The sequence below is a fragment of the Anarhichas minor genome, unplaced genomic scaffold, assembly GCF_050575085.1.
Source record: "Anarhichas minor isolate MPS153535 unplaced genomic scaffold, ASM5057508v1 ptg000021l, whole genome shotgun sequence".
NCBI lineage: Eukaryota > Metazoa > Chordata > Actinopteri > Perciformes > Anarhichadidae > Anarhichas > Anarhichas minor.
This window is the reverse complement of record NW_027466467.1, coordinates 10,030,160-10,048,052: the sequence shown is the minus strand read 5'-3', so window position 1 is coordinate 10,048,052 and position 17,893 is coordinate 10,030,160. Positions and strand designations below refer to the sequence as shown.

Below are 17,893 nucleotides of genomic sequence, written 5' to 3'. Positions count from 1 at the left end.
CCTCTGAAGCTCATTGATTTACACATTTTACAAAAGTAGGATGACAAATCTGTGTATTATTGTTGTTTATGGCCTGAACTGTTTCTTGGCCGGGGGCAGTGACTTGTCTCCGCTGGTTCCTGAAATAAGGTCTGTGGTTGACACAAGTGGTGGACTGTGGTCTAGATACCCCTTTGGGGAATTTTGAAGCTTTATCTTTAAAAAGACAATGGTTAACAAGTGTCTTAACAAGACTACAAAATGTCATCACATCATCTAGGCCACCTTTGCAGCTTGGTTGTATATATCATGCTTTTGTGACCATGGAGTACTTCATTCATATGTTAGGTTGTAATCCTTCCATTTGCATTCACGCTTCAGAAATCATAAAAGTGTGTTCATTTGTTGCGATTAGCTGCAATATTCCAAAATCCAATGTAAAAATTCCTGTGAATTATTGTAGAGGGAACCAGTGCGACGCTAACTTCATGCACACACACCCACACACACCCCAGAGTAAAAACAAGATCTGAATATGAAGATTTTTAGTAATAGTGTTAGTCAATTGTAAAGTAAGAGTACTTCTTAAAATGTCCTTAAATAAAAATAAAAAGTAGGCAGTTAAACTGCAGGCCAGCTCTGAGTAAACAGCTGTGTAACATTTGTTTTTTTAAAAGGTGGAAAGACTGTAACAACTCTGTGAGATCCCTCCGCCTAATTGACTCCGCTGGCCGCATCGTCTCCTCCCGCAGAGCCGAGTGGAGCAGCAGCAGCGTCTCTCCCCTTCAGCTCCAAGCTTTATGTCTGTGACGGCTGTTCTGCGCCGGCGGGACCGCAGTGAACTCAGCAGACACTCAGATCTCCGTGGTCAACTCAGCAGACACTTGCATTTTAGTGCACCTCTATGCTGAGGTTTACGGTATACACATTCAAACGGAACAGATCGGGAGCGAGCGAAGGACTTTGCAAAGTTAGCGGAGGGATTAACGTGAGAAAACATCCGGTTTCCATAATAAGATAATAATGTAATAATAATGTCAAATATTCACTTATTATATATTTTCTCAGTCCAAATTTATGACTTTTGCTTTGAAATATCTCTGAATTGATACAGTAAAAATGTCAGATTTTCAGTCTGTGTGGAGTCGAAGATGTCCTGAACACATATACATGTCATTGTATGGAAATATTGACAAAAATATTTTCCTAGCACCTTAAACATTTCAGAAATTAGCTATTTGAAGGTGCAATTTCAGTTCACAGTTTGTACTTCATAAAATATCATGTTTTATTTTTGTTTGGATGTGGTCAGAAATGTCCTGAACACATACATATCAGTAAGTCAGATATTATTAATTTCATTATCTTTCCAGCAATCCTCAAATCAAAGAATAAAGACACAATTTAGTTGTATTTTCCCTTTAACTCACCAGATGCAGGGAAGATGTTTTATACTTAATGTTAATATAATTAATTTAATCTTATTTCCACAAATGCAATTTGTATATATATATATATATATATATATATATATATATATATATATATACGTATATATATATATATATATATATATACGCTGAGTTGACATTCTAGTTTGGAAACCGGCTGTTGTCTGACGATAATGTTTCCCGCTTAGTTGACATCTTATTTTGATCTTGATAACCGGATGTTGTCTCACGTTAACCTTTCCGCTAACTTTGCAAAGTCCTTCGCTCGCTCCCGATCTGTGCCGCTTGAATGCGTTTACCGTGAATTTCAGCATATAGGCGCACTAAAATTCAAGTGTCTGCTGGGTTGACCACGGAGATCCGAGTGTCTGCTAATTTGACCGCAGTCCGGCGGGGATATTTTATCGATGCTCCTCAGCTAATGTGACAATTTTCATACAACCGCTTGAAACACCAGCTGAAGCAATGGGAGCCTTTGGAGTGATGATAAGGATTTTACAATACGTGGGACTTTATATTCAACTTAACGCGGCTCTCAACGTCGGACAAGGCGAGGTGGATAATCGCATCTCTGGAAATGGTAAGTTGTTTTATGATGTTTGTTGGTGGTTGACAGGAAGAATAACTCCACAATATTAATTATTGAAGAGGATTGACCGGGTGGGGTTCAGAGAACATTGGTTGTTATTCCTGTTGTTATTATTATTGCAGACTTGCTGTTGTATGTGATTATCTTGATAAGGTAATGGTTGGGGGTAAATACAACTTATGAAGATCCCACTTTTATCATCTTTTATGTGTCCACGTGAAAGTGGAATATAACCTAGTGCAAGTTGCGGAATCATTTTTTAAATTTAAGTGATTACTAACTTATAAAGAGCTGGGCACAAGCCACATTCAACCCCTAATTGATTAGGAATTAGTTTCAACACAACCTATTTTGTTGGACAAAATCAGGTAGGCCTATACAGCATATCGGGCTTTACACAATCCTTTGTCCATGAGGCTGTTTCAGCATCAGTTAAAACTAACTGCTGACCAAAATGCCTTCAAGGTTATGTTGTGTTTAATCGTTTCTGCAGAAAATCCTTTATGAAAAATAATTGCTGTATATCTGTGATAATAGTTAGTACAACTCATTCCACATAACCGCAACATCACAGGTTCCATTCCGGCAATTGCAATGGCCTAAATGTCAGCGCACAATAAACAAGTGTGATAGTATAATAATGTCACTATAAAATAAACAAACTATGCATTCCCAACACATATTAAAGTGGTGTTTTTTACATGGATCGTGACTGGTATAGTGGGATCAGGATGGATGGTTTCACCTGAGGAGGTTGTGAGGTAGAATAAGCTGTGTGTTCGCTACACTGCCATCCTGGCTTGGCACTCGTCCTGGAAAATGTCCAGTAAAATTCGTATTTTGTGCATGGCCGCTGAACAAGTTTCATTTATGCATCTTTAAGAATTTAATAATTAACACTCAACTCAGCCACATCAGAGATTTGAACCCTCAACCTCCCTGGCGCAGACATTCTGCTCAAACCAGAGCAACAGTTCAGTCAGTGTGACTACGTGTCCAATTTAACACAGTGATCAGATTAATCAGATTCATTTATGATAACAAACATTAAGCCCAGGTTTGGCTGAAGGTTTTGGCTGATGGACACAAAGGTGCGAGCCAAGGTGAACCATAGAAAGCAAAACAAAGAAGCCAAGGTGTATGTGCCTTCAGTGTTCTTCAGACAAATTACAGCTCCTGAAGGCACCCAAAGGAGAGAGGGGATCTGCTTTTTATGGAGGTGGGGAGGCTTGGGATGCCCCGTTACTGCACTGTAGCGCCTTTACCATGTTTAATATTCGGTGTGTTCGGTGCCTCTTGTTCTAACAAAAATCATGGGGTGAGTTTATTATTGTTCAGTACTCCTCAGGGGTTGGTGCATGACCGCATACTACGTGTTACTTCATGTGACTCTGATTTGTTTGTGATGATCTATATTGGTGGCTGATCTATCGAATCAAATGCCTTTCGTTATTTTGACCAGTCAGTGTTGTTCACCGCTCATTCACCTGCTGTGAGGTAGTGTTCTCTTTTAATTAAGAAAAGGGGGACCAGCTAAAACAATCATGAGCAGTAGAACTATCTGGATGAAATGATTGTGTGTACACTGGTATTAACAGGAGGATTCAGACCCAATTACACAACAGTAATGCCGACCTCACATTTCTAATTAGTGTCTAATTGTGTTTTATGGACTTTCTTGAAACCACTTGTTTTAAGTATATATTTTTGCCGGACCCATTCCACACTTCCTTAAATATGTTTTTATTTGGTAAGATATAGCATCCAGTCAGCTGCTAAAACAACTTTATTACTGCTCCTAAGTGTTTCATTTTCAGCCAGTACTATTGTTTTCTGTTACTTTTCTCACTGTCAGCTCTTTTAAGCATCATTGGCATTTTTTTTTTCTTCCTACTAGCAGTCCTACCTTTCTCCAGCATCTCCAGACATAGATTTACTGTTGTCTGATTAAATTGTGTGATAACCACTTCATCACAGTGTCTTAACAGTTGTCCCTTGAGCCCTCTCTGCTTAGCGAGTTAGCTTTAGCTCGATCGTCATGGATGAATGCAGTCGGTTCCAAATGGATTGACTGTGTTGGACAGGTTGGAAAATCAATTAGTAGCATTTCTCCCCGAGGTGTTAACTAAAGTTGGCTATAGTCGTTGTGTTCTCTTTCCCACTCCGTGTCTGAGACTGGCCGTAAAGACGTAAATGCCTCAGGGTTTTTGACTCTTTTAACAAGGGTGAAAACTCTTGTGTTCATAAGTTGATATACAGAAATAAAAAGAAACGCCTTCCTGTTTCACAGTAGGTCCAGCAGCACAAGAGACCGTTTTTTGTGGTTAAGTAATCCTCAGGAGATTGTTTTTGTTGTTGTTGTTGTTTCTTTCAATTGGGCTCTTTGATAAATTGCCCAAGCAGAGAGGAGCTGAGCCGTCATGCAGAGCAGAGAGACTGGATGTACTGTTCTGGAGAGTGCTTGTTAGATTCAGCCCCGACTTATTTGTTCCAGATAAAGTGCATCACGAGCTGGGGCCCCGTCAGCTCCAAGCACTCCAGTTTCCACTATAGCTGAAGTGTAGATTAAATCACCTGCAAAGCAAAATGACATGTTTTGTGGGAAGTCAAGCGACCAGGTCACGTGGATCACTGCCTTCACCGCATTGTGGGCCACATTGTGTCAAAGTGTCAGCGACTCACCTGCCATACGCTCCCAGGGTCGAGTCTCACCAGTGAAGATGGAGGAGCGAGCGGTGTTTGTGTGAGTTGTTGTTCATGTAGACGCCGTTCAACACAAAGTGTTTAGACAGTGTTAGTGCTGTATGGCAGCGTTGATCCTGTTATCCATCGTGAGCGTACTACTTTCACAGTGTGGGGGCGTGTACCAATTCATTAGGCTTCCAAAGTGTCTGTGGGATTCTCTGCCAGCCCTCTGCTTGGTGTCCTCCTAATGAGGATGGCCAGCCCCGGCAGTTTGCATTGGCTTTCAATTTAATGGAGCTCCGACTGTGCGTGGAGGGCAACAGATTGTACAGTCGTGCTGTCACAGCGGAGGCCGCTGGCGGAGGCTCGGTGTAGGAGACAGCAGGAGAGTGACAGTATGGTTGAAACAATGCTCACCTCGAGGAGGCATGAGTACATTTTAACATGTTGCAACTTGAAGGGGCCGCTGCGTCCTCTGGTGACGCAGTAAACCCTGGTGTGATGTAATCATATTTGTCATGACCCGCGGTTAAAATAATTTCTCTGGGCTACTTATTTGAAATCATTAAACCTGTGCAATAAATTGTGTATTTATCAAAACATCTGCAAAGGGAGAAATGCACCCCTAACTGCGCTGCCAAGCAAATAGCATCAGGTGCACCTGTGCTAATTGCACGTATCTAAATAACAGCAGGATCAGCTCTTTAAATCTGTTCTGAACCACCAGAGAGAAGTCAGCAGTGAGCCTGAGAGATTTAGTTTTGTGTGGACGCTGCTCAGCTCTGCTCAGTGAAATGTGCAGCGATAGTAAATTAGGTTTTTGTCACGGGGCATGATGAGGACTCAGACGCAGACAGTCAGGTGTAGAGAAAAAAAGGTTTTTAATGAACCAAAAACAGGGAATCCAGGGACAAGACAAAAGACAAGGGGGGAAAATCCGGCAGGAAAAGGCAGAACAGGCAGACTGGAAAACCGGGAACAGGACGAGCAAAACGGGCGGGTTGGACGGGAAACAAACACAATGATCTGGCAGTGAGTGAGTGAAAGACAGGGGTTTAAATAGTGAACTAGGCAGAGTGAACAGGTGAGACTAATGAGCTGATGAGGTGAGTGTGACTGGCAGGTGCACTGAATGAACTGATTAGGTGAGTGAGGAGCTACAGAAAGAAACAAAGACACAGAACACACAGGGCAAAGCCTGATCGTGACAGTTTTTTTTAAATTGAGAGGATGGAGAATATACTCTACAGGAAGTTTGTGACGAGGTCCTGGTTGTATACGCTCACTAAGACTCACTTTTAATTGAAAGTTAAGATTTAATTTCATTACATTACTTCAACCACGGTGAAACTGCTTCAACTTTAATTTCGCTTCATTTAACACATCATTCCTATAGCAGAGTGCTGTAAAGCAGCATGGTCACCGCTGTACTCAACTGTCACGTCGCGTGAAAACATATACACACACCATCGCTTAAAGGTTAACAAGGGCAACATACTCAAGCGGAACATAATGTTGTCAGAAATAGCCTCCGAGTCTTGCGTCCCATGGGCTATAAAGAATTCACTCTGGAGTAACGGCGGCAACAGGCAGACAGCTGCTGGCTTGATTACCGGCTCCGTTCTTATTTCATTGTTTTACCTTCAACCTTGAATGAAGCCTGAAGGTCTCGCGGCAAGCCATTATTTCCCCAAGGAGACTCCTGTCTGTTAGCACCGCCGCTGATTGTAAACAGCATTATTGACTTTTACGCAAATTCCCAGGCTGCTTATTTTTGTTTCTCTGTGTTATTATGGTTTTTTTCCCCACATTTGGTTATCAGTTGTCACTCCAGCCTATACAACTACTGCAGGCTACTTCTAACGGCTGTACAGAAATGTCTTTGCACAGTGAGACAGGGTGATAGCAGTATTCACAACTGCAGGTATAACGTTTGACTCATCTTTGACTATGAGTGGTAGAAAAACTAAAACTACAGCTTCTAAACCAGCACAAAGTGCTGTAACCCTTCAAGGCTTTTCCCATATCCCCTACCCAAACATAACTTCTTCCTCTAGCTGATTATCTGCATGCAGGATTAAAGCTTTTTAAGATCAAGATGAATTTCTGCAGCAGTTCTCTTTATTACAGGAGCTTCTTCTTCCACCGTTCCCTTGGGGCTCCCCTGATTATTAAAGCCATTCATCAAGTTAGTGAAATACCTCTTCCCAGAGGGATTCTGTTTCCAGGCTATTTACATTCACCTTGGTGATGTTAAGCTGGATCTTTATGTCTTGGTATTTACTGTGGCTGATTTCTTCTCAATTAATCATGTCTGCTCTTCGGTGCCCTACGGATGTGACTCAAATGGAAGCATTGAGTTAACGACCCTGATTTTACTTGCTGTCCCCGTAAGGCGGTAACTTTTTTTAAGGTGAAAAATGTTTGCACTTAACCGAGAGAATGATTTTCTACAATTCTTCCAGCTACCAAATGTCTCTTTTTGTCCTATTCCGATGTCCTAAAACTTTTACGTAACTGTTTGGTACAGTATGTGCCGACATTCCCACATATCCTGATTTCATGCATGGTGATACAGCTACACACAATTTATTTACCACAATGCTCATTCTTTGTTAGAGGAGCATTTGATAAAACACTATCATTTTTAACTAGTGCAATGCTGTCGTTAGCTCTACAACCCTGCACAGGCCTATTTCCTGTCCTGTTGAGTACATTTTGCCTCGTGGAATTAATGCCGACAAACTAAAGTTACTGTATGGCAGCAGTTGAGTTTTATGTCAACAAACTGATGGATGGTGCAATTAAGGACCGTCCTCCGCTGGAGTTCAAGGAGGATTTGGAATTTGAACAGATGATTACAAATCAAATGTATGTTTTGTTTCACCAGGTTCAATGGTCGTTAGAATTTTGAAAAAGTGATAGCTCTAGCAGTGCTGTATGTACTCAAATAGCACACTAACTCCACAAAAAATGCAATAACTAAAATTACCTAAAAATGACAGTGACTAGCTGATTTTGGAAATTATTTAGCTTGTTTTAAAGAATGGAACTTCTGCATATAGTTGTGATTGGTCAGTTAAGATTTCAGTAGCAATGATTGGACTTGAAAGTGATGAGAGACGGAGAAACACAATGTTGGTTTTGGCCTTTTCATGTGATATGTTCAAAATAAGTAAACACTATTGAATAACATAAGCCTTGTCCTTAAATGATTTGGCAAAGAAAAACAAAAAAATTGCAGGGTTGGTGCAGTCTCAGACTGCGAGCTTCTGTCTCCGGCTCACAAACAAGCACCTGCAGAGATACGGTGTCACACTTGCTTCTCGTCCATGCTAATTAGCCCGCTGTAATTTAGTCATCCTCAAACAGCTCAAGCTCACTCCGAAGCAGGAAGGAAGGGAGAGAGAGAGAGAGAGAGAGAGAGAGAGAGAGAGAGAGAGAGAGAGAGAGAGAGAGAGAGAGAGAGAGAGAGAGAGAGAGAGCTCACACTGGCTCTCAGGCTGGATTTATCCTTCTCATTTTGCCTTGGACCTGAAGTGAGAAATATTTAAGAGTGGTCTCTTTGGGGCTGCAGCAGTGTACATGCATTTGTTCATATATTTATGTCCTCCACCACATTGCTTTTCTTTCATTATTTTCTCTCCTTTTCCTTTTTTAATGAGTCTTTGGTGGATAGCGTGCAGGCGCGTCTGTGTTCTCGTGGCCTCACTTCTATATTGCTTTCTGAGCAATATAGAAGTGAAGTTAAAAATGCATGTATTGTACTTGCATCTTCAAACAGGGGTCCCCTATGGCATTATAAATGAGACAACCCAGTGTGCTTGAGATTTCCCTGGAAGTCAATATTCACGTCAGACGTGCACGATCTCACACTTGTCTCTGCCAGTCCGGGGCCCCTGAAAATGTATCCATTGGCGTCAGCTTTTCTGTTGATTTAGCATTCTACCAAGGTTATGTGATTGATTTCTGGTGACGCTAATGTGATTAAAGGCAGGAAACAGAGCAGGCTTGTCAGGGCCTGACGTCGCCACAGCACTCACCGGGAGACAGTCTGTTTGTCAACAAGTCGTGTTTCACAGGCAGGTTGAAGAGGGCGTCTGCACAGCAAACCAAAAGGCAATTTGACAACTGTCAGATCGATAATGCCGAGAGGAGGAGGAGGAGGAGGAAGGACAAGGGAGGCATTAGTTTGGGCACAGCATGATTTAGTGGTGCTAATGATTAGGGATGTATTTATAGAACTCTATGAGCGTATCTGTCACAACTGTCACAAAATGAATCTCTGTTTTTATCACAGTCTCTGTCCCTCCTCTCCTGCCACATTCCCTATTCCTCAGGCCCCTTAGTTTCCATTTTGCATCCATCCACCAGCTGCACTGGCACGTTTCCTCCTTTACTTATCACCTGACATGCCCCACCCCTCTACACACATGTTACTTCTTTCATCATCAGCCCTGCAGGTACCTGACCTCCCCCTCGCCTTCCCTCCCAACTGTTTGCATTTCCACTCATCAGCCCTGCAGTATATACACCAGCGCCTTTTCTCATTCAGTTGCCATATTGTGGTAATATGGGATAGAAGGGCAGAGAGATGTTGTGAGAGCCTTAAAGCACGCTTTGGTGGGGGAAAAAATATGACAGGTGAAATTTCAGGTTCAGCTAAAAATATGTTCATTCTCACATTTTAGTGCAACTTGTCACAGTTCACAACCACATGTCACATTTAGCTCAGAGGTGCAATATCTTATTCTGTCCCATCAACACTCCCAAATCCCCAAATATTCGATTTGCAATCAATAATTTAAATCAGGAAAATCACCAAATGCTCAGATAATGTTTGATTCTCTCTTCTCCATCTGGTAAAGGAGTTCATACCTTTGATCCCTGGAATTGCTCTGATATCGTGTGTGTGTGTGTGTGAGTGTGTGTGCCTTTACAGCTTTGTGGGGACCCATTTAAAGAGTGAGGACATTTTGACCAGTCCTCTCTTCATGACAGACCTTCAATTGCCTGTTTGTGGGCTCAGACTTGGTTTTAAGGTTCAGCTTAGAATAAGGATTAGGTTTATGGGCTAGGGAATGCATTTTGTCAATGATTTTCCTCACAGAAATAGAAGGTTGTGTGTGTGTGTGTGTGTGTGTGTGTGTGTGTGTGTGTGTGTGTGTGTGTGTGTGTGTGTGTGAGAGAGAGAGAGATGTTGCAAAAGGATAATTGGAAAGGCTCTTTTCTGCCTCACATCCATTCCTTTCTTTCATGTAGAGGGACACGCTATGCGTAATGGGTTGCATAAAACATGCAACAGAAACACACAGTAGCACCATTATATGTGACATGCATTTCAAATCCGCACAGCTCCATCTACACACATACACTGTACGCTGACTACAAGCCACAGGGCACCACTACACTGTGAGAGACACACACACACAGGGTAAGTCTCCCAGGATGCTGAACACCTGCCAGAGCCAGTGGGCAAGGCTCCAGGAGATGTAGTGAGCTATACTCTGAGAGTTGGAAGCATCTCTTTATACCACACACCAGAGAGCCAGCAGACACAGATTGCCCACTCAGCGAGAGGGCCGTAGAGAGGAGGAAACAGTGTGGAGGGGAACTGAATTAAAGGAGGAAGGAAGGTGAGAGTACAGAATAGGATTGAGTGGTAGAAGGAACCTCTAATAGGTAGAATGTAAGAATGAAAGGGCAATAGAAAAGGGAGAGAGAGTAGTAGCAGTGTCCACAACAAGAGGGGGAGATTTGTGGGAGATGTTATTGAGCTGGAGAGAGAGAGAGAGAGAGAGAGAGAGCTAAGAAAGGATTTAAACGAGAAAGAAAGAGGTGGAAAATTGAGAAAAATCTTGCGTTTGCAAAATTGGGGTCTTATTGGTTGGCGGGGGAAATGGGAAAGTGCAGGAATTACCTTGCTGCTATAAGCCTGTCCGACTGCTTTGGACTCCCGAGTGTATTTTAGGACTCCCCGTGCAGCTATCTCCTTGACTTGACTTTGACTTCATACACTGTGGTTTCAAATGACTTTGGCGACTCAGCTAGCGTCATTAATTCTTCACCAGTTCTCCTTCATACTCTACTCTGGTTGGAAGTTGTAGACAGGTATTGTTTCTTACATTAAAAAAGGGTATTAAGGGTTGATTTCAGGAGAATCATTTTACAATCAATCTGAAATCTCAATCGAATTGAGTTGATTGTTAAGTTTTCAACCACTTGTAGGCGATTTAGGGAAGTCTTGCTAAGGCAGGTAAAAAGAGAATAATATAATCCATTAACTTTGGTCAATTAAGATTAAGAATTGACAAATAAGATAAGATAAGAATTATTTTTCTGATTTCTTTCCATCATTCTTTTTCGCTCACTTGTTTTTGTGTCTTTTACTGTGTGTCCCACAAAGAGCCTTGTGTTTGTAGGAACGCAGCCTGTTCAAAGTGACAGATGCTGCTGTCTGTGCTCTGCCGCTAGCTGTTGATACTGTATCTTCAGGACCAAAAAAAAAAAAGTGCCAGCGCCTGCATCGAAATCTAAGAAAACTCAAGATGATTGAAATGCCACCCTCTGTTGTTTTTCTCATATTCTTTATGCACAGTGAGGTTCTCTGCCATTCCAGGCTTCAGCTCTGGCACCATATGTTCAAAACACATTATTACAAGGCATGGTGATGTCATACCCTGCTCTTCATCGGGCATCCAAGAGACAGAGTGACAGTCCTGAATAATAAGATGTATAGAGGAAGAAAAAAAATGAAAGAAATAATAGAAAAGAATATATCTGAATAAAAACATACAGCACCTCTTCAAACACTCTAACAAAGTGCTTTTTCAAACATAAAGTCACCAAGTATTGATTCAGCCTTACTAAAAAAATAATTCAATTCAAGAAATAATTGTCTGCTTAAGAATTTTAACACACAGTGTTTCTAAAATAACTGCGACTGTGAGCTCCTTCCTTATTTTAAAGGGTCACGTTACAGTTTCATTTCTGCATCCTTTAACTTTCTTATAATCAGCAGAACTTTTCCTCAGATGCTATTTCTGAACCTCTTGGACATGTTCAGTTCAGATCGGGTTGCTTTGTTATCCTCAAAGATGTTCCTTCCATCAGGAAACACGTGCATCGTCAGATGAAAGTGAATCATTACGCCGGCTGTGATTACAGTCTACGATGGCATCGAAGGAACAGTTATAGCGCTACAGGAGATTGTCCCAGAAAAGTATTTCCCACTGTGCGGCAGAATCACAAGACGCTTTTCACAGACCAGCTCCAGACATTAAAAATCGTACTGAGAAAAACAAGATAGATAACAAGATATTGAAGCAGGTAAATGTTTTCCTGTTTCCACTTGTCTTTGTATGTGGTGAAAATTTAAAAAGAAAACTGTCTGTCAAATCTGTAAAATGCCGAGTTTCTATTTGTTTCAGTTTTTATTTCACACTCCAGTAGAAGAATTAGACAAGAAATGTTGGCAAGAAGTTTGTTGGTGCATTCAGTGGTACATCTTTTCAAACTTTCCATGATACTATAACATATTTTTCCCATTACAAGAATGAATGTTTTTTTTTGGGGGGGTAATATAGTTTTCACTTTGATCGCAGCATCATCTTTTGTATTGTTACAGACCATAGCTTCAGGCTGTTGTACGGCACACTTCTCTGGACCCGCTTGTAGTATTGTATCGTGCGCTCTCTGTTCAGCTGCCTCCTCCTGACATGAGCTTCAGAAACCAGCGAGAGAGTATGTTCTCTGCCCTCGTGTCTGTCAGCGTCTCAATAAGGACTCGTGCTGTAAGATGGAGATGGAACGGGGCTGGAGAGGTGCACTGAGTTTGACTGAGATGTATCCTTATCTCACCTGTTATTTTTCAATCTCAGGAGAATTTGCATAATAGAGGAGAGCTGGAGAGAAAAGTAAAAGAACGAGTTATCATCAAGCTGTCATTCCTTTACAAACAGTTATTTCTAACGCTCCTATTTCCTTCATATCACTGTGTGTGTGGATCCGATGTGTCTGCTTTACAGCTCTTCTCCCTGCATTTCCTATCACTTCTCCTCACTTTTCCGTCCATCGTTCTCAGCTCTTTCTTCTCGACACTCTCGCCTCGATTCACCTCTGCCCTTGTCCTTTTCCTCTCTTTCCTCTTCCTCCACCCTTCTTGGCCCCAGGATGGCTCCATCCCTCCAGTATGTCTCCTTTTGACAAATGAGGCCACTGCCTGGCCGCAAGCAGTGGTGCATCAAGGGCACGACAATTACAGATACGGCGTTGGACTTCTCTCTTCGCTAACCTGGTCTAGACATGCTCGGTCCGTGTGTCTCCCTGAAACAGCACTGTTCTGTAGCTCAGAGGGTGAATCCGAACAGAGGAGAGATTATTGTCCCGTCACACTTCATGCATGAAACTTTTCACTGTTTCACTAAAGAGTTAAGTGACACATTTAAAATCTCCAGAGTGAGTAGATAATGATAATACTATCCAAGCACACCTGATGCAGATGTAACATTGTGCATTTCTTAAAAATGCCTTAAAACACAAAAAAAATGTATTTAAAAGATGAGGAAAGAAAACTAAAGTAACAATAGCTACTTACAAAATAGACCAATAAAGACAGAAAAACAAAAAAGAATACACTAGCTACATAATAGCTACTCCTGTCTTCTTTATAAAAATGATTTATTCCTGTAATATTTCTTAAATAGTCTCATTTAAAATCAATGCAATCAGTGAGACTGAGAGAGAGGATGTCAGCGACACATGAGTAGGGAGTGTAAATGAGGTGGGTGTGATACTGTAAATTCATGTTAAATCAATGCACAGCTCCTCGGATGGTGTGTGCACATCATACTTTCACTATGCAGTATATTAACTATATTATAATTAGAAGGGTCGATACTGTATGAATATTGCCTGTACTTCATTTAACCCACTATGCTGAGTTTATATTTCATTTTATATAACCTTAGCGTGGCGTTTGTATTGAATTTGTGTGTAGAACTTCAGACTTAATTTCTGTTTTCAATATCTTTGGGTTTTATGTTTCTATGCCAGCCTTATATATGGTATTACGAATGTAAATGTATAGTTTTCACTCATATCAATTTGATCTGAGCACCTAAAATCCTGCTCTTGTGGTCAATTAAATGTTGAACATGTCAAACACAGAACATGTGTGGTGATGTGGAACTTATGTGGGGTATAAAAGGTTTCGAAAGAAGATCCCTCCCAGCCGTCCCTTTTAATTTAGTTGTAGTTTCATCCATTAACCTGCTGGTTCATGCTTTGATTCATTCTTTCTCTTTGTTTTCGCGTTAGTGGGGTTAACTATGAATGTGTTTTAATAAAGCTTAATGTCTTTAAAGAGTTGCATTTAGGTCAGTCTCCATTTTGCTTCTTCATCCATAGACAAGAAGGATCACAAAGTGTCCTCCCACACACATACTGCATTCTGAGTCAGATGATATATGATGGAAAATGTAGACTTACCGGTACTTTTAATTATTGACTATTACAGGAAGCCAAAGAGAGAATGATGTTCTCTGTGTAGGTGGTATTACACTATGTGTGCGTGGAATTGAAGTGTTATGACACATCCAAATGACTACATCGGTACAATGCTCAGCTCAGCTCGGGCTGCTGAACCATGGAAAGAAGGATTACATTATTAAGATGTATTAATAGCACATCATCACAGTCTTGACACTTGAGCTTGCAACTACAGTTTCTGCCGAAAGACTAAGAGAGTGAAACATGCAGAACACTGTAGATACTTACGCTGTAGATTAAGCAACGCTTTCATCTCACAGTTGGCACTGGTTTGTTGAGTCGATACCTTCTCTCTGAATTTCTCGTTGCTATATTTACTTGGCTACCAACACCTTGTACCCGTGTGTCACAGTTTCTTCCCTGAAGTGTGATGCAGTACCTTCGCCAGTGAAATGTTGTCACTGAGCTCCCTGAGAAATAGAAATCTTGAGGATTTGTCCTTCTGTCATTTCAGGGATGTCTTAAGCCCATCATTTCCCCTCAACTTTTGTCCTTTTTTTTTATACTCTTGCAGCTCTCTTTACAGAGGTGCCACATGACATCACGACGCAGAGCGGTGAGGATGTAGAGATGGCGTGTTCCTTCCGTGGGGCGGGCTCTCCCGCCTACTCGCTGGAGATCCAGTGGTGGTACATCAGAGACTGGCATAAGAAGCCTGCTCAGATCGCTGATAATGTAAGACGCCAAAGAAAGCGTTTTTGTTTGATGTGTGCAGTGATTCTCGGGAGAATACGTGTGCCGCTGTCGGTAAAAAGAGTTTCTATTTTAAAAGCAAATCCATATATTTGTGATAAACATCCAAATAGGATTGCAAACTGGTGTGATGGGATCTTTAGCAAATTTGAGCCCCCTGAATGCGGACGATTCAATTGTATGAAAAAAAAGAGGTAACAATATTTTAGATCGTGAATTATGATAAATAACATGCCATTTATGATCCATTCGTGAGAAGAACATATTATGGATGATGCTGATGAAGGGGTACATAGGCTAACCAGATAGGGCTGTGGGCCTACAACAGACAGAAAACAGGTTGGCACTAAATGTATTAGCGTAGACTACGGTAAGATGACTGAGTGCATAAGGTGCTTACAAGACACCACTGTACTGTATATTATACATCATAAAGATGGCAAGACATCCAGTGATACACGTACAAATCACAAGAAAAACATCAATAACATTGTCTGTATATCATTTCAGGTAGTGTGTAGATATACATATACACTAAGTAGAGGAAGAAGAGCAAGAAATTCAACAAGCCCAACAATTATCCTAAAAAACAGCTTCCTCGTCTCCCATCTCCCGGGCCTTCTGCAAGTAATTGTCGAATGTTTCGTATGCGAATAGTCAACCATTTATTTGTGTGTTGCCTATGGTTTGAAAGAATCAACTTCAGTTCTTATCTTACAAAACAACATGTCCCTTTATCTTTGAGATGCATATGGTTAGTGCTTGAAAGCAGAAAACATGACAGCTATTTTCTCATACATGAGGGCTTTTATTTTACTCAGCGACCCAAGGTTAAACATTTCTTTTTATATCTGTTCAGTAGAGTCACAAAGTCCATTATCACTATTTCAGTTTTTGCAATTCAATTTATTTGGACAGAACTGCTCGGACTGAACCTAAAGCTCGCTATATATCAGGCAGGGGGAAATGCAACGTTAGCCACGGCAGAAACCCTCTGGCACGGAAGCGAAGGGATAATTGCTGATTAGCATTTGCCAGCACTGGGGGAACAGGTTGACTCTCTCCCATCATGGGGGAACTCAGGCTCCCCTGTTGTGCCTCTAGACACTATAATTGGCACTGAGAAAGAAATAGATTTTCAAAATATCTGTCTGCTCCATGCATAATTCATACCTATGCCCAAAAGAATACCTCTGTGCCTCTGCATACGCATTTCACACACACTCTCCTGCTCAGAGGCTTACGTGCTTAGGGTTGTAGAGTGTGTGCTCATACACACACACACACACATTTAAACATGCACATATGAGCATGCGTACCCACATACATCAAGCTCAACCACCAGAGAGAAAATGGTAACTACAAGGAGGAAAAAACACGCTGAAAACATCAGACATGTTTGTCCGCTGCAATCTTTTGCTTTTGTGAGATGCTTTTAGAAAAGTGCATCTGTTGCAAATGCATCATCCATGTTTCTGTGCAGGTTGCAGCCCTGGAGGAAACTTCCAAAGACGCCACCAAAATTAGTGTGAGTTTGATTCTGCGCCAACTGTCAACGAGCACAAACGAGGAAGACGATATCAAAGAAAACTATTTTCTTTCATTATAATGAAGATGAAAGACATCCAAGCTTTTGCTAGATATATTTCTGTTATCCATTTTACCCATATCCATAATTAAGGAGTTTAGAATGATATAGACATGTTACTGTATGTTTACCATACGGCTTCAAATAAGAAGAATACATAATGTTTTGTCCCCATCAGGTGGTAAAAGTAGCCGGTAGCAACATCTCCCACAAGCTCCGTCTCTCCAGCGTCAAGCCGTCAGACGAGGGCACGTACGAGTGTCGCGTCATTGACTTCAGCGGCGCCGTGGCGCAGCAACACCGCGTTCGCGCCTACCTCCAGGTGGAGCCCGAGAGGAGTCAGGGGCCGGATGACTTCAAGCTGCAGGAGCCAGGGCAGCGGTCACAGGGGAGCCACCCTCACGCCCGCCACCAGACAGAGGGCAGGGAACTGAAGAGGAGATCAGCTAGCAGCACCACTGACTGTAATGAGAGCTGCGTGCTTTAGAGTCGGCAGTCGTGCCCGTCTGTCTGCATGTCCATGACTTATCTCTAAAGAGGGACTGTCATCAACATACACGTCGCCACAGAGTCGAGGTGTAGGACGTAACTGGAAGGCTTTGTGTTTCACGGTGTGTTTGTCTATCTCTAATATTGCTGTTTGGATGCCAATGCTGTTGAATGCCAATGAAGGGCACATATGATTGTTTTCTTTTTGTTTTGCTTTGTTTTGTTGTCTCTGTGCTTTCTTCTTCTTGTATTAGGTTGATGTTAATGTGACAGTTAGGCTGTATTCACAGATAACTTTTGTTTTGTTATTTTTTTGTCTGAGCAGGACTCTTTCAATGGCCAAAACTTCTCCTCACAAAGTTAAAGTACAGGCAGTGGAGAGTCAGAATTATCACTGAAATCATGAATACTAAATAAACCATTTCCTTTGCAATGTGCCAGTTTTACTGTCTTTTACCAAAACATGTGCAAAAAGCTGCAGTATTTTAATGCTTTCTAAGGAATTAAGAATAAATTAAGTTTTTTTCATTCACCTGAGAACTTTTCAAATTGCATTTTATTTATGTAATATGTGTTTTAACACTATAACACTACAATGTTTGTCACAATAAAAATGTATGCCTTCATCACATCAAGATAATATAAAATCTTCTGTGAATTCATGTTTGGCACTGTAGACTTTTGCTGTTATCAAGTTTACTCTGTGCATCTTAACCAAATGACTCAAGAAACACAACTAGTACGTTAATCACTCCAAACTTTTGTCATCATTTTCTCAACCACAGTATATCTTTTTGTCACCTGACTCACATTCTCCTCTTAAATGTGTTTGTTCTAAGTGCTGCTGTTTGGTATCTGTTCTGTTCAATA

General features: G+C 41.3%; 1 protein-coding gene across 1 annotated transcript; it reads left to right on the top strand.

Annotated features, from left to right (window-relative positions):
* The first annotated feature begins 1,895 nt into the window (after positions 1-1,895).
* Positions 1,896-17,598, top strand: vstm2lb (V-set and transmembrane domain containing 2 like b). The gene is made up of 4 exons (XM_076096072.1): positions 1,896-2,010; positions 14,768-14,928; positions 16,430-16,474; positions 16,713-17,598. The coding sequence occupies exons 1-4, from the start codon at positions 1,896-1,898 to the stop codon at positions 17,019-17,021; spliced, it is 630 nt and encodes a 209-aa protein (XP_075952187.1). The 3' UTR covers positions 17,022-17,598.
* Positions 17,599-17,893: the final 295 nt, after the last annotated feature.

Bases quoted from the DNA above. Each gene is read 5' to 3' on its own strand.
- vstm2lb (XM_076096072.1), top strand. From the start codon at position 1,896: ATGGGAGCCTTTGGAGTGATGATAAGGATTTTACAATACGTGGGACTT. The intron at 14,929-16,429 runs GTAAGACGCCAA...GTTTCTGTGCAG, and splicing joins CTGCTCAGATCGCTGATAAT to GTTGCAGCCCTGGAGGAAAC. The intron at 16,475-16,712 runs GTGAGTTTGATT...TGTCCCCATCAG, and splicing joins AAGACGCCACCAAAATTAGT to GTGGTAAAAGTAGCCGGTAG.